The 14,918-nt window shown below is 36.7% G+C and overlaps 1 protein-coding gene across 10 annotated transcripts in view; it reads right to left on the bottom strand.

Moving 5' to 3' along the window:
• Positions 1–14,918, bottom strand: part of tns1b (tensin 1b) — a 293,434-nt gene that overhangs the window by 15,815 nt on the left and 262,701 nt on the right. For all 10 annotated transcript variants that reach the window (XM_067408603.1, XM_067408600.1, XM_067408602.1 and 7 more), the window contains 5 exons: positions 8,337–8,432; positions 5,544–5,715; positions 3,007–4,058; positions 1,269–1,355; positions 100–228 (listed from right to left, as the gene is read on the bottom strand). In XM_067408603.1, the coding sequence (XP_067264704.1) occupies positions 100–228; positions 1,269–1,355; positions 3,007–4,058; positions 5,544–5,715; positions 8,337–8,432 (1,536 nt within the window). The remainder of the gene's footprint in view (positions 1–99; positions 229–1,268; positions 1,356–3,006; positions 4,059–5,543; positions 5,716–8,336; positions 8,433–14,918) is intronic.

Genomic DNA, 14,918 nt, shown 5'->3' with positions numbered 1-14,918 from the left:
AGGATTATGATCCAGGAGGGGTCAGAACTTCTGTCTGGAATACATTTGGCAAATGATTATCTGCATTAACCACATGCCTGGAGGAGGCACATGAAATACCTTTCTTTGTAGGCTGCACTGTTGGAGGTGGAGAGGCTACTTTCATGGCCAAGCCATAGGCCCCTCTGAATGAATGACTGTCCCTAATGACAAAGGCTCCAGGCTCTTGATCCTTCAGCATGTTGATCGCTAAAACGAGGGAGGAGATGGTTTATTTGTACCAGAATATCAAGTACATATAATTACTGATTTGCTGATAACTAAGCCTAACTAAAATGGGAGGAAAAGACCATTTTCTTATTAATAACCCTTTCTACAATCTATATATTGAATCTGCTAAGAAAATAAATCCTTGTCAAACAGGCTATATGAGTCCAAAATGCATGACATCCCAGGCACGAAAATCCCAATAATAGTGTGTGAAAATCCCAATAATAACCAGAAAATATGAAGAAATATGAAGATTCTGTCTATAGCACTGGACATGTAACTATGATAAAGCAAAGAAAATAATTTTGTTTCTAACCCTTATGGATCAAAAGCATTAAGTGAAAATTTGGACAAGTGGTGGTGCTAGAGAGTTTGATCTAGAGACACCAAATTTGCTGTAGTTAATGATGGGATTATCCTCTATCAGTGTGCCAAATTTCATAACTTTCCCGCAAGCGGTTCTGTGGGCTGCCATAGACACCCTGAGGAAGAAGAATAAGAACGCCAATTTACTATTGATTTATGACATGATTGATTGTTTTAATATGCATTCACCAGAAGTTTTTTTTTTTTTTTTTTTTTTCCATTATTATTCACAAGTTGGAGATGTGAAGGTGAAGGCTATAATATGTTAACAAATTGCTGCAATGTCCCCCGCAGTTTAACACACAGAGATAGAGAGTGAGTGAAGGAAAAAAAACCTTGCTAAGAAGGTTTATTTGTTATCGTTAAGACAAGCTAATGAAGCAACAGATGCAGATGTTCGCTGGATTTAACTAAACACATATGTCGAATGCCGTGTGATGTCACTGCATGTGCTTGCGTTTAGAGAGGTCTCCAACGCAGATGATCTAATCCAATAAGAGCATGGAGGAGAACCAGATGTGGAGACCAACAGCGATTGACCTCATGTAGGGTGGCGTGAGACATATTTTACTGTTTACGGGAGTTATAATCCTCCATTTGGGGTCTAAATATAGATAAATTAACCCTGGAACACACATATACTGCGTCCTTACCTTGGTCTCTGGAGATATCTGGTTTATACCAGAATTTGGAGGTGTCCTGGACAAACTTCACATTCAGCCTAGTCTCTGGACTTCCGTCTGGGGAATGAAATATGCACTTTATTTAGCAGTCCATCAGCTGTAAACTGATAATAGTTTAGTATGCCTAAGCTACTGAACACACTGCTCTTTCAAAACTACACTAACACACACACCTGTTCAAAATGACCCTTGTCATCTTCAGTGTCTTATTAAATTATCGACAGCAACACCTACAATAAGCACAAGTTTCTTACAGCCCATAACACCATATATTAAAACAATAAAGTACAGGAGGCTGAATGTATATAGTATGTGAATACAATCACAGTTAAAAGGTGTTGATAGAGATGCAGCAGAGTACATCTGTAATACAGCACAGCCTCAAATCTCTTCTCTGAGAAAATGGTTGGTACATAATAAAAATATCAAGGACAGAATTACATTTTAGTACTAGAAGACATGCAAGAAGATATAGTTCATGACATGTAAACCATAAGATAATGTTATTTTATGGGCGCTCGTCTGTAGTATTTATAGACAGATTTTTAAGAATTTTCATTGTTTCATTGTTGTTTTCATAGTAATTAACTCTTTCCCCGCCATAGACAGAATTTTCCAGCAATCCATGTTTTCACAGTTATACAGTAGGGGGCGCTATTATGCAACTTCTGAAAGAGTACAGAATCATTCTAAACCAGATAAAAACAGGTGAAAAAGGAGCAGAAACAAGCAATCAAAGAATTGCTTATGCATGTTGTATTCTAACACTAATTTCTCAAGTTTTTGTTCAAAATGTTGCTTTTTTATGAAACATCCACATTCAAGTGTTGATAAAAAGAATGCATGAAGCTAGAATATTATATTAATATAATATAATTGAGTTTTGTTTTTTGTTTAAAAGCAGAGGCTTTGTTCTTTCTTTTGATATATTCAGATTTTCATACAACAAAAGATTCTGGGGGCCATGAAACTTTTGTGAAAATGATCAAAAATGTTGACAGTGGCTGGCAACTTTTTTTTTAAAACATGTTGACAGATAAAGATTTATCAATTAATTGATCAAATTTATATAAAATTGATCAAATGTATATAAATATTACAAAATGCATGTGGAGCACACAAAATACCATGTGAGCATAGTGTGAATTGCTGTGAAGTGATGGGTTTTTGTATCAAAAATATACATATTTAAAACTTTATTAACTAAAATAACTAGCTTCCGCCTGACGACCGTACACATACTGTGCAAGTCGACTTTCGCCAAATGAGTAACCCCTGAAGCGAGGTATGATGTAGGATGTAAGAGTATTGTAAATTCACGCCTCTCATGGTTTAAACAAATAGGGCTGTGCAACAACCTGAAGATCCTCTTCTCTTATATATAAATCCACTGACATTTCTCTTTAAAAAGGCATTTATTAACTCCCTAGGACCGTATGGATTATATTTATGATGGATAGATGCATTTTTTGGGGGGCTTGCTTCAAAACACGCCCCTCGTTCACTACCATTATAAAGCTTGGGAGAGCCAGGATATTTTTAAATATATGTCTGATTGTGTTAATCTTAAAGAAGATAGTCATATACATCTAAGGTGGCTTGAGGGTGAGTAAATCATGGGATAATTTTCATTTTTGGGTGAACTATCCCTTTAAAGACATTCTGATTCTACTGATCCCTAGTGGAATTCATCTTTATAAAGTCTTACCGCACATGTTGAGTTTGGAGAAATCAGGGAGCGTGTTGAAGAAATGAACGCTTGGAGTGCTGCCGCCACTGGACACCGGCGAGGACATCTTCCCGTTGAGCGTTCCGTAGGACAGTCCGCCATTGGAGCGATCGCTGCTGGACATGCGTCTCTTCTCGGGGAGCTGAGGTTGGAGGCCAGGGCTGCCCTGCCTGAATCCCACTCCCTCTATGTATCCGGCCGGAGAGACTGGGAAAGAAGGCGTTGATGGCGGCTGGTATCCAGAGGAGCTGCTCTGGCGCGACAAGGCTCCGTGCCGCTCGTCCGGAGTGGTGTAGCCGCTGTACATCGGGTGCCTGTCCAGACTGGGGCTACCCTGCGTGATGGACGGGTGGCGTCCCAGAATGGGACTGCCCTGACTGGGATGCGTAAGTGAGGATTGCCTGCTCAGGACAGGGCTGCCCTGGTTGGGCTGGGTAACGGACGGCTGTCTACTCAACACCGGGCTGCTTTGGTTAGGCAGAATGATTGGTTGATTGAGGGATGCCTGTCGGTTGAGCACCGGGCTGCTCTGGACAGCTTGTCCCATAGGCTGCCTGCTGAGAATCGGACTACTCTGAGTTCCGTGGGTGTTGGGATACTGTCTGGACAGCATCGGGCTGCTCTGCGTTCCCTGGGACACCATGGTGTGCCTTCCTTGCATGGGACTACCAGCCATTCCAGGCATATGACCGTTGACCGGGGTTGGCTGTTGGCCCAGAACAGGGCCGTCCTGATTGGCTAGTCTGTGCTGAAGGTTGGGAGCGGACGTGACGTCAGGCAGGACAGTGTGGTGTCTTGTGCCAGGGCTACCGGTGAGTGGCTGGATTGTTGTGGTGTTGTTTTGCACAACCCCTGGCATAGAGGGGCTGATATCAGGGGTGATGTAGCTACCCAACGTGCTGCTGGAGGTGGGGTAGGAGGGTGTGGGTGTTTGGTATGTTCTTTCAGAGGGCTGGGAGTGAAGGACGGAGTCGACAGCAGCCTGGGACAGAGAATTCATTCCCACCCCACTATCGGCCAATGTGCTTTCACTGAAAGACCACAAAATAAGAGAACTGGAATTACTATCAAATCTGCACTAGTATGACCCCCTTTACACCAGACATTAATTTGTTTGTGTATACTATAACCTATTTCATTTGTGCGTCATTGCCTATGAAGAAAGCGAGAGTATGGATGCACGTGAATTAATAAAGCTGTATTTGCTAAAATGTGGCTTTTACTGTACCAGCCTTTTTTTATGGGCTCTTGAACTTGAAACAATGCACACAGCCCAGCATTTATAGTGTGGTTTCTTGGCCGTCACAGAGAATGCTTTAACGCGGACACAAGACCGTGATATACAGTGTACTGCCTTAACAAAAGCCATATTTTGAGCAAATAGATATTTATTAATTCACGTGCATCCATACTCTCATTTTCTTCATAATTTTGAGCAAATAGATCTTTATAAGAAAGAGTATGGTTGTGCATGAATTAATAAAGATCTATTTGCTCAAATTGTGGCTTTTGTGCATCATATTTCAAGGCCTTATGTGCACTTTAACGAATTTAACTCTGTGGCGGCCGCGAAAATGGGCTCAGTGTACATTGTCCGCCAACAAGATGTCCTAGTACTACTGTACGTATCTATTGCACAAATTTATGTTTGTATTTGGCGTGCTATTTATATGCGGAAATGACTTTTTACATGGTGCATATGATACGCACTGTTAACCCCTTGGGTAGGATTAGTGGTGTGGGTTAAGTGTGTATTATATGCATGTAAAAAGTAATTTCTGCGTATAAATAGCACGCCACATACAAACATAAATTGATACGCACTTTCATGATATCAGGCGCACTGTCATATGCCACATTTAATGGTTCATGAAAAACAATGGTACAGTAAAAAAAAAAGAAAAAAAAAAAAGAAGAGAAACATTTGGATTTCATTAGGGCAGTAGGCTATATTTATATTGTCCTATATAAAAAAATAAATTTTGCATTCACAAGATCAAAAGCCCCTTTATCAAACCACTTTGTCAGATACAACGCATCCTTGCAAGTGGGAGAGAAATGCTTATTTTTTTTATTTAATTAATTTTGCGAGCAAAGCCATATACATAAATGACTTTAGGCATAAAGGGAGGCACACGCTTATAAAAATGTCAAACGCATAATTGCTGGATTCATCCTCATACTCTAACGAAATCCAAATTTGAGCACTTTTTATCAGTCCAATGCAAACAGCTTGTACTGCGCCACCAGAGCCATCACAGAGGATGTGTTAAAACGGACATAAGGCTGTGATATGATATCACAGGTATACTTGACCCTTGAACTTGACTTTATGGACCCTTAAACTTGTCAAATAGGGCAATGCACACAGCCACATTGCGTGTCAGCCCATTTATAGGGGATTGTAGTATAGTTATAGTATACACAAACCTGAAATAATAATAAATACTATAAAAGTATATAAATAATACTACTTTAACACTTTATGAAACACCCGGGTGGTGGTGGTCACTTACACTGCATCTGGGCTCTGAATGGGGCTGCTGGAGGAAAGAGGAGCGTTGTAGGCATGGGGCCCGACAGGACGAGCTAAGCTGTCACTGTCATATGTTGGAGACACGGGCGATGCTGGCGGCCCACCTGTCACTGTTGCTGCCTTGGCAACAGACTCCACATAGCTACGAGGCTCTGGCAAAGAGACAAAGAAAAAATACCTGTGAGCACAGAAGTTTACAAAAGTCAAAACAGATGGATCACTGTGTCTGATGATTTGCTTTAAATGACCACTGATGGAAGAGTAGAGAGGTAGAGAGACATCTGACCATAAAAATGAGTTGAGAGAGATGAGTGAATGAAGACAACCGCTGTGTGTAAGATGACTAAAATCAACCAGAAGGTGAAGTGGCTTGTATTTACAGTAACACCGTACTTCTTGTACATTCTTACCTTCCTCATCCTCACTCTCTGTTTTCCAGACAGCAGAAGAATAAAATCATAAGACATAGAAATTGTAGAAGTTTAAAGGGACGTGGAGAATAGAATAATAATTACTAACATAGACGCAAAAAGGCGAGTGTAGATAATGGTTATTTTAAAGGGATAGTTAATAGCTAAACACTCATGACAATGACATGACGATGATTATTAATTGACCGTCATGTCATTCCAAACCCAAATTAATTTCTTCCATAAACACAAAAGCACCATCTATGTTTGTTTTCCATAAAACGAAAGTAGAAGGTCAAGGACAAAAAAAGCATCATTAAAAAATGTAAAAGTGATTCATATGACTTTTTGTATGTTTTTGAAGTTTACCGAAGGAAATCAGTTGTAATGACATGAGGGTGAAAAAATTAAGAGAACATTTTCATATTTGGGTACATTCTTACTTTTAAGAAAACAAAGAGAGAAATACAACCAAAGAAAATATTGCAATCTTCATTCACATTTTTGCTGCTCCAAAATAGCAGCAGGCCCCAGTGCAGATTAAAATACCCAAAGTTACATCCCTTATGATCAATAAGCACATGACATCATTTAACCTAACTATAGTAAGACAAAGAGGCCCCTGTGACACATCATCTCGTAATATTGTTAGTGTACCGTATGTATGGCTCTTGTTTTAGCAGGCCTTAAATTAACTCCCTCAGGAACGATGCTAAAATCAGCCCTGCATGAGAACTTGTTCCAAACTAAAGAGTCTCCGCAACTCCCCATAGGATCCTGTTACCTCTGAGTCTACAAAAACTACATAGTTTACGCCCGCTGGCCCCTGAGGATGAATTTCACCAAACCTGCCGAGACAAGACCGGATCATATATCACCCTGAAATTCAAAGGAAAGAAATAAGAAATGATAAAGAAAAAGAAATGTGGACATTTTTTCATGAGGTTCACCCCGAAGACATGGTAAATTACTGCTTTGAATTGACAGAAACAATTTAGAAAATAATATTATATGTGTCACTTTGCTGAGCTTGCTAATATCAAGATTAAAAATGATCATTCCTCACACATTAAATATATCCTTGGGACAAAGTGAATGGGTAATCATCTCAAAAAAGGGCTCTGTTCCAAAAACAGCTGTTGTTGTTGTCTACTGCCTATAGGGAGCTACCTTCTAAGGCAACATCCTAACTGAAATGGAGCCTCAAAAATGACCAATTTGTAGCTCTCAACTTTGGTAGCAACTATGAAATTCAGAGCATTATTTTATTTATTTTTATTGAGTTTGGTGTTAATATGGTGCTAAGCTAATAACACTATACTATAATAAGAATATAGACACATACCACTTTTAAATATTGAGTAAAATATGCCATTTTTAAGTAGATTACACTAGACTGTGCCATCTTGGATGGACATGTTCCACTTGAAATTATGGGGATGCCTTTTCTGTTTCTCACAGAAACAGTACCATTCAAAAAGTTTGGGGTCAGAAAGGTTTATTTTATTTTTCTTTAAAGAAATCAATGAATACCCTTCAACAAGAATGCATTAAATTGGTCAAAAGTGACAGTAAAGACATTTATAAAGTTATAGGTTTCTATTTTAAATACTGTAAATGCTGTTCTTTTGAATTTTATATTCATCAAATAATCCTGAAAATAAATTTCCACAAAAATTTTAAGCAGCACAACTGTTTTCAACATTGATAACAATAAGAAAGTTCAAATCAGCATATTAGAATGATTTCCAAAGGATCATGTGACACTGAAGACTGGAGTAATGATGCTGAAAATTCAGCTTTGATCACAGGAATAAATTACATTTTAAAATATATTACAAATGAAAACTATTATTTCTGTTATTTTAATAATAATAATAATAATAATAATAATAATATTTCACAGTATTGCTGTTTACTGTATATTTGATCGAATAAATCATGCAAATAATGCTTTAGAATTTGGCCAAGAAGAAAACTTAGAAGGTTGCATAATTATCTGATCCTTTGTGTCTTAAAATACTGCCTAAGTGGGCAGCTCTCACACACACACACACACACACACACACACACACACACACACACACACACACACACACACACACACACACACACACACATTAAGAGAGCACAGTAAAATGATCCCAATATAACCGCATATGAAAAGAAAACACCAATCTATTTAAATATATATATGAGCTCACGGCTCAAGAGACGAGAAAAGGAGAAGGGAAAACACTTGAGAGGGAGAAATGAAAGGTTATTTTGATATATGGCCCTCAAGACATATTTCAGCTCCCTTTATGGAGCACATCTTGGATGCGTGTCTGCATGTGCATTTCTGAATATGTGTAAAGACTCACCTGAGCCCGTCTGGTTGAGCAGTATCTCAGCAGGATTGTGGGGCTTCAGGCCCAGGAAGGACAAAGGTGTTTTAGCCAATCCTGGAGGAGATCGACCTAAAGCGACACAGAGCACAGAAAGAACTTTATTATTCAGAGCTTTATCAACAAAAGCCTTCAGCACAAAACATACTCTATAAGCAAGTACGTCAACGCAAATGATTTTAGCTTGGCAAGCTTGATTTCACATATTTCTGCACTCCGATTAGGGTTGTCGATAGGGATGTCCCGATCACGTTTTTTTACCCTCGAGTCCGAGTCCGAGTCATTTGATTTTGAGTATCTGCCGATACCGAGTCCCGATCCGATACTTAATAGCATACATAAAAAAGAATAAAGAAGAGCGAAAAAAACAGATCCAGGAACAGTGCTTTTCAGGTTTTTCAGGTATTCAGTTTTCACATAGTAATCAAATATAAAATATCACTGCATATTATCTTTACTGTATAAAATAAATAAAGATTAATCATTATTGAAGTTACAAAAACTATTCAGTATTCAGTCAAGAGCAGTGAGTGATTTCTTTGTTTTTTGTTGTTTGATTTAACATTAAATACAGGCAGCAGGAATAGTTGTTTTCCCTTTAAGACATGCACGATCCCGTACATATACTGTTACACATCTTTCTCGACTAATATACGTTCACTTAAGACATAACCGACTATGTTTGCTAGGATACTCGCTAGGACGGGCATGTTGACATAATTTTTGTATGAATGTGGCCGCCGAAGCGCAAGACTTGAAAGAGAACTCAGTATTTGCGCGCTGACTGAAATAAGCGTGTGCGCGCTTCGGATGAGCGCACACAAATCTTCTCACAGCGCGTGCGAGTTCTCTTTCGCGTCTTGTTCTTTAAGGTTTAAATCAGCAAGGCTTAAATGAGTTAGTTTAAACACAGATAGCAACGTGTGCTGTTCAGGTCTCACCTGCGCTCGCGCGCTATCAACACCCGGGTGATGACGGCGTAAATGACTGGACATTAGAGCAGACGGCACTCGCAGTTAACAGTTTACAAAGAGTGACTGTTTTGTCCACGCTTTCTGATTATCGTTGTTGTAACGTTTTGTGCATCCATCGACTGAAACATACATTATCTGAACTCTGTCTGTTTTCCACGTTGCTATTTTAAACAAACCATATAACCAATAGATGCGTCGTCATTCGAGATGGACCGCAGTGCAAGTGCGGTCCGTAAGTGGAGAACCGTCCTAATAAAAAATATATCCGAGTCCTGATCGGGAGGTAATGTCCGATTCCGATCGAGTCTGAAACGACATGATCGGGCCCGATTTCCGATCATGTGATCGGATCTGGACATCCCTAGTTGTCGAGCAATTAAAAATTAACAGAATGCAAGAACGCATATACAGTACCGGTCAAAAGTTTGGAAATATTAAGGTTTTTTAATGTTTTTGAAAGAAGTCTCTTCTGCTCACCAAGGCTGCACTTATTTGATCAACAATACAATAGTAAAAACAATAATATTGTGAAATATTACCATTTCTTTTCTATGTGATTTTTTTTTTTTTTTTTTTTTGAAATAATGATACACTGCCGAAAGTTGGGGTTAAATAAGATAAAAAAAAAAAGAAAAAGAAAAAGAAATTAATAAAATAATGAATGTACTTTAATTCAGCAAAGGCACATTAACTAATTGCTGAAAATAAATGCAAAGAATCCTGAAATAAAAATGTTTTCATATTAATAATAATCAGAAATGTTTTTTGAGCAGCAGATCAGCATATTAGAATGATTTCTGAAGGATCATGTGACCCTGAAGACTGGAGTAATGATGCTGAAAATTCACAGAAATAAATGACATTTTAACATAATTCACACAGAAAAGAGTTATTTTAAATGGTAATAATGTTTCACAATTACTGTTTTTACTGTATTTTTTTATTAAATAAATGAAGCCTTGGTGAGCAGATGAGACTTCTAGCAAAAACATTTAAAAACCTGTCCAATAGCATAATAAAAGTTTTTTTAAAAGTTTTTTTTTATGTTGACTACTGTTATAAATCAGAGGGCATGATGATTAAATGTGTTAATATTTTGATCAAATTATCAATTGCATAATTAATTGTACTAAATTAAACAGCCCTAGTTCTGAAATGTGTCAGACAGCAATTCATAATGTACTATGTAATGCTACAAGGTGTGCTATATCGGTCTTGCTATGTTTTTAGCTAGCTACTTGAATAACTCAACACACATCTGGTTAATGGCACAGACATTTGAAGGTAACTCTATCACCCCCTTGAGTACTGAGGATGCGTTTGCCAAGCATTCACGTCTGCATTTGCGTACTTGCACAAAGTATGTTTCTGGTCCTTAGACCTTACAATACAGTTCTGTGTGTACCACTTTCATCTTCGCTTTTGACAATCTTATCAAAGAGACCGACTTCCAGATCAAGAGCCTTTGAGAGACTGCCGTGGTACACACTGAGCTTTTAAAGACGGCAGACTGAGGTGGCTATTTCAGTATGTGACATGGCTGGGGAATGAGCTAATGTCTCATGCTCTGTGGCAAGGCCGTGCAAGCGCCTCTTTAAAAGAGTTAACGATGTGATTAACACTCGCTGTAACGATGCCCAGTCAAAAGAACGAAAACAAGACAGATCATGCAGACAGAATACACCTTCAGCTGAACAGATCTCAAAAACATCACACTGAAAACATTCAAGACCTCACTACACAACAAATGATACTAACAACAGGACGAGTGACTCAAAAACAACAAATAAACAGTGGTGCCCAGCAAAACAAAAGTGGTGCGAACACACAAATGGGGAAAATAAATGGTGATGTGGCCACAGAGCTGTGGAAAGCAGCACACTTGAAGAAATGGAGGGTTGTGTGTTTAGAAAATGTCTCTAAAAATTCTATGCAAACTCAATTTTGTGTATTATTGCATTATGAAATGTGTCAGAGCACAACGCTTAATGCAATACATGTTGCACCCCAAATGTGATGTTTTGATTGCACTGTAAACCCTAACTCAAAATAATTCATTGGTTTGAGTAGAACAAACTTTATGGATTAGTTCACTTTCAAATTAAAATTTCATGATAATTTACTCACCCTCATGTCATCCAAGATGTTCATGTCTTTCTTTCTTCAGTAAAAAAAGAAATTATGATTTTTGATGAAAACATTCCAGGATTTTTCTCCAAATAGTGGACTTCAATGGCCTCCAAACTGTTGAAGGTCAAAATTACAGTTTCAGTGCAGCTTCTAAGGGATCTACACGATCCCAGATGAGGAATAAGGGTCATATCTAGTGAAACGATTAGTCATATTCTAAAAAAAATAAAATAAAATTAATAATATTTAATATTTAACCATATTTAACCTTTAACCATAAAAGCTCATCTTGAACTAGCTCTTTTCTTCTTCCCTGTTAGAATATCGGCAGTATAGACGCTGCTAAGTACTAAATGTTATATACTTGTACTATATTGTATATGATAATTTAGTTCAAACTTTGACCTGTGGAGGGCACTATAAGGAGAATAATCCTGGAATATTTTCATCAAAAACCTTAATTTCTTTTCAACTGAAGAAAGAAAGACAAACATCTTGGATGACATGGGAGTAAATTATCATGAAATTTTAAATTAATTTAAAATTAATTAGTTCAGTCAAATCAACTTTTATGAGTATTTAGCACTTTCTTTTTCTTTCAAGTTCACAGAACTGACATATTTTAAGTAAACTGAACTGTTTCATTGTTTTGAGTTTTATAAACTCATTTGTTTTAATTAAGACAAACTTAAATTTAACTGAAACTGGGCTGGGATTTCTATTTCCTAGCATGCTTGGTTTGAGAGCAAGTATGTTAAATGTTTTATATTGCTGTACTCATTCAGCAAGTGTTATACCGTGCTATTAGCAAATTAGCAGGTTAGCATTTTCTGTATGAGCTTGTTATAGCTAAGTTTCCACTAATAAAAATGTTTATAGATTACATGAGTTAAATTAATTAAGTTAAATTATATGAAATATATATATATATATATATATATATATATATATATATATATATATATATATATATATATATATATATATATATATATATATATATATATATATATATACACATACACACAGTACAGTCCAAAAGTTTGGAACCACTAAGATTTTTAATGTTTTTAAAAGAAGTTTCGTCTGCTCACCAAGGCTACATTTATTTAATTAAAAATTCAGTAAAAAACAGTAATATTGTGAAATATTATTACAATTTAAAATAACTGTGTACTATTTAACCCTTAAATGCATGACTGTTTCGCCAATCATTCTTACATATTTGGGTCTTTATCGACCCGGAACTATATCTAACATGGAAGGATCTCTACCTGTCGCGATAATATAAAACTCCTCTAATATTAGAGTAACAATTACAGAAGAATAAAATAAAGCATATTTTGTTACCTTTTGGAGCTTGAAAGGGCTCATTCTGAGCAGATGTTTTATGCCATCATCACTGTCCTCGTCAGAGCTCATTTCCCAGTAAATTCAGCAAATAATAGGCTAGTTTTATGTATGAGGCCACGAATATAAGCCCATTCGCGATCTCAAACATATTCTCAAAACTATTTCATTTTCAACATCTTCAAAATCAATAGTTCTATCACTAACAGCTTCACTAGATCCATCCAGTGACAGTTACAGTCCTATTTCATTGCGTTCAGTACTTACTCTGCAGTAAATCACTGAGCCATTTCATGTTGTTATTATTATTTCGTTTTCTGTCTAAATGAGTCGTCACTTCAGTATTGTGTATCAGACACTGCCACCTTGTGGAATAAAGGTGAATCGCACTTATTCCGTCATCTAAGATTCAATTATTGTTGTGCAGAAAAATATATGTACACTCATACACACCTCGGGTCGTTTGCGACCCTATACAATTTTTACAAAAAATGAATACAAAAATAGGCATTCTTTTATAATTTTTTGATTTTTTTCTTGTTATATTCTTCATAATGAATTAATTGAGGAATACCAACAAGGTTGATGTCTAACCTTAAAAAAGGAGGAGGAGGGTAGTGAATGACGTCCCGGGTCATAAAAGACCCGAGGTATGCATTTAAGGGTTAAATATATTTGACAAAGTAATTTATTCTTGTGATGCAAAAATGAATTTTCAGCATCGTTACTCCAGTCTTCAGTGTCACATGATCCTTCAAAAATCATTCTAATATGCTGATTTGCTGCTCAATAAACATTTATGATTATTTTCAATGTTGAAAACAGTTGTGTACTTTTTTTTTTCAGGATTCCTTGATGAATAGAAAGTTCAAAAGAGCAGCATTTATCTGAAATACAAAGCTTCTGTAGCATTATACACTACCGTTCAAAAGTTTGGGGTAAGTAAGAATTTTTATTTTTATTTTTTTGAAAAATTAAAGAAATTAATACTTTTATTAATTGTATTAATCAAAAGTGGCAGTAAAGACATGTATAATGTTACAAAAGATTAGATTTCAGATAAAAACTGTTCTTTTGAACTTTCTATTCATCAAATAATCCTGAAAAAAAAATATTGTACACAAATATTTTGTACAATTGTACACATTAAATGTTTACTGAGCAGCAGATCAGCATATCAGAATGATTTCTGAAGGATCATGTGACACTGAAGACTGGAGTAATGATGCTGAAAATTCAACTTTGCCATCACAGGAATAAATTACTTTGTGAAATATATTCAAACAGAAAAGAGTTATTTTAAATTGTAATAATATTTCACAATATTACTGTTTTTTACTGTATTTTTAATTAAATAAATGTAGCCTTGGTGAGCAGACGAAACTTCTTTTAAAAACATTAAAAATCTTAGTGGTTCCAAACTTTTGGACTGTACTGTATAATATATATATATATATATGTATATGTATGTGAATTATTTTACTCAAATATTTAAATTTAAAAACAATTAAAATGTATGAGTTCAAAGTAAAAATCTGCCAGTTCTGCTTACTTAAACTTTGAATTTTTTTTAACTAAACTTTTTTGATGTAACCGATTGCCTCAATTTTTTGTGTTTTGACAACTTATTCGGGTTTACAGTGTGGAAAAAGTGCAAAAAGAATCTAACTTTTTTTTAGAAAACCATGTGAATCACATATGTTCACTTGCATAGTTAAAAAGCCTTGTTTTGCTGAAATAGTTGATTCACAGGTGAGCAGGCAGTCCTCTGATTGTGGTCTGAGCGATCGAATCACAATGTTTTGGACCCCGTTTACACCTGTTTATGAAATTACTGGATCATGATGTGTTTTGGGTGTGTGTGTGTTCTTCAGGGCTGCTCTCCACATGCATTCTGGGTAAGGCAGAGCATATGCTTGCGATTTGGCAGGGCCACGTTGACATTATTGCTGACACACATGCATCCTCCACTTACCAAAGAATCCAAATCAATTCTTTGTTTGGCAGAATAAGTGCCTCAGCATTGGACACAAGGAGAAGGGGAGGGGAGGTGTATAGAGAAGCTTTTCCAGCCTCTCCTTCTCTGCAGGAGGAGGGAGCCACG

This window comes from Chanodichthys erythropterus, chromosome 14, assembly GCF_024489055.1.
Source record: "Chanodichthys erythropterus isolate Z2021 chromosome 14, ASM2448905v1, whole genome shotgun sequence".
Classification (NCBI taxonomy): Eukaryota; Metazoa; Chordata; class Actinopteri; order Cypriniformes; family Xenocyprididae; genus Chanodichthys; species Chanodichthys erythropterus.
Note: the sequence above shows the minus strand (reverse complement) of the source record. Positions and strands in the feature narration are given on the sequence as shown.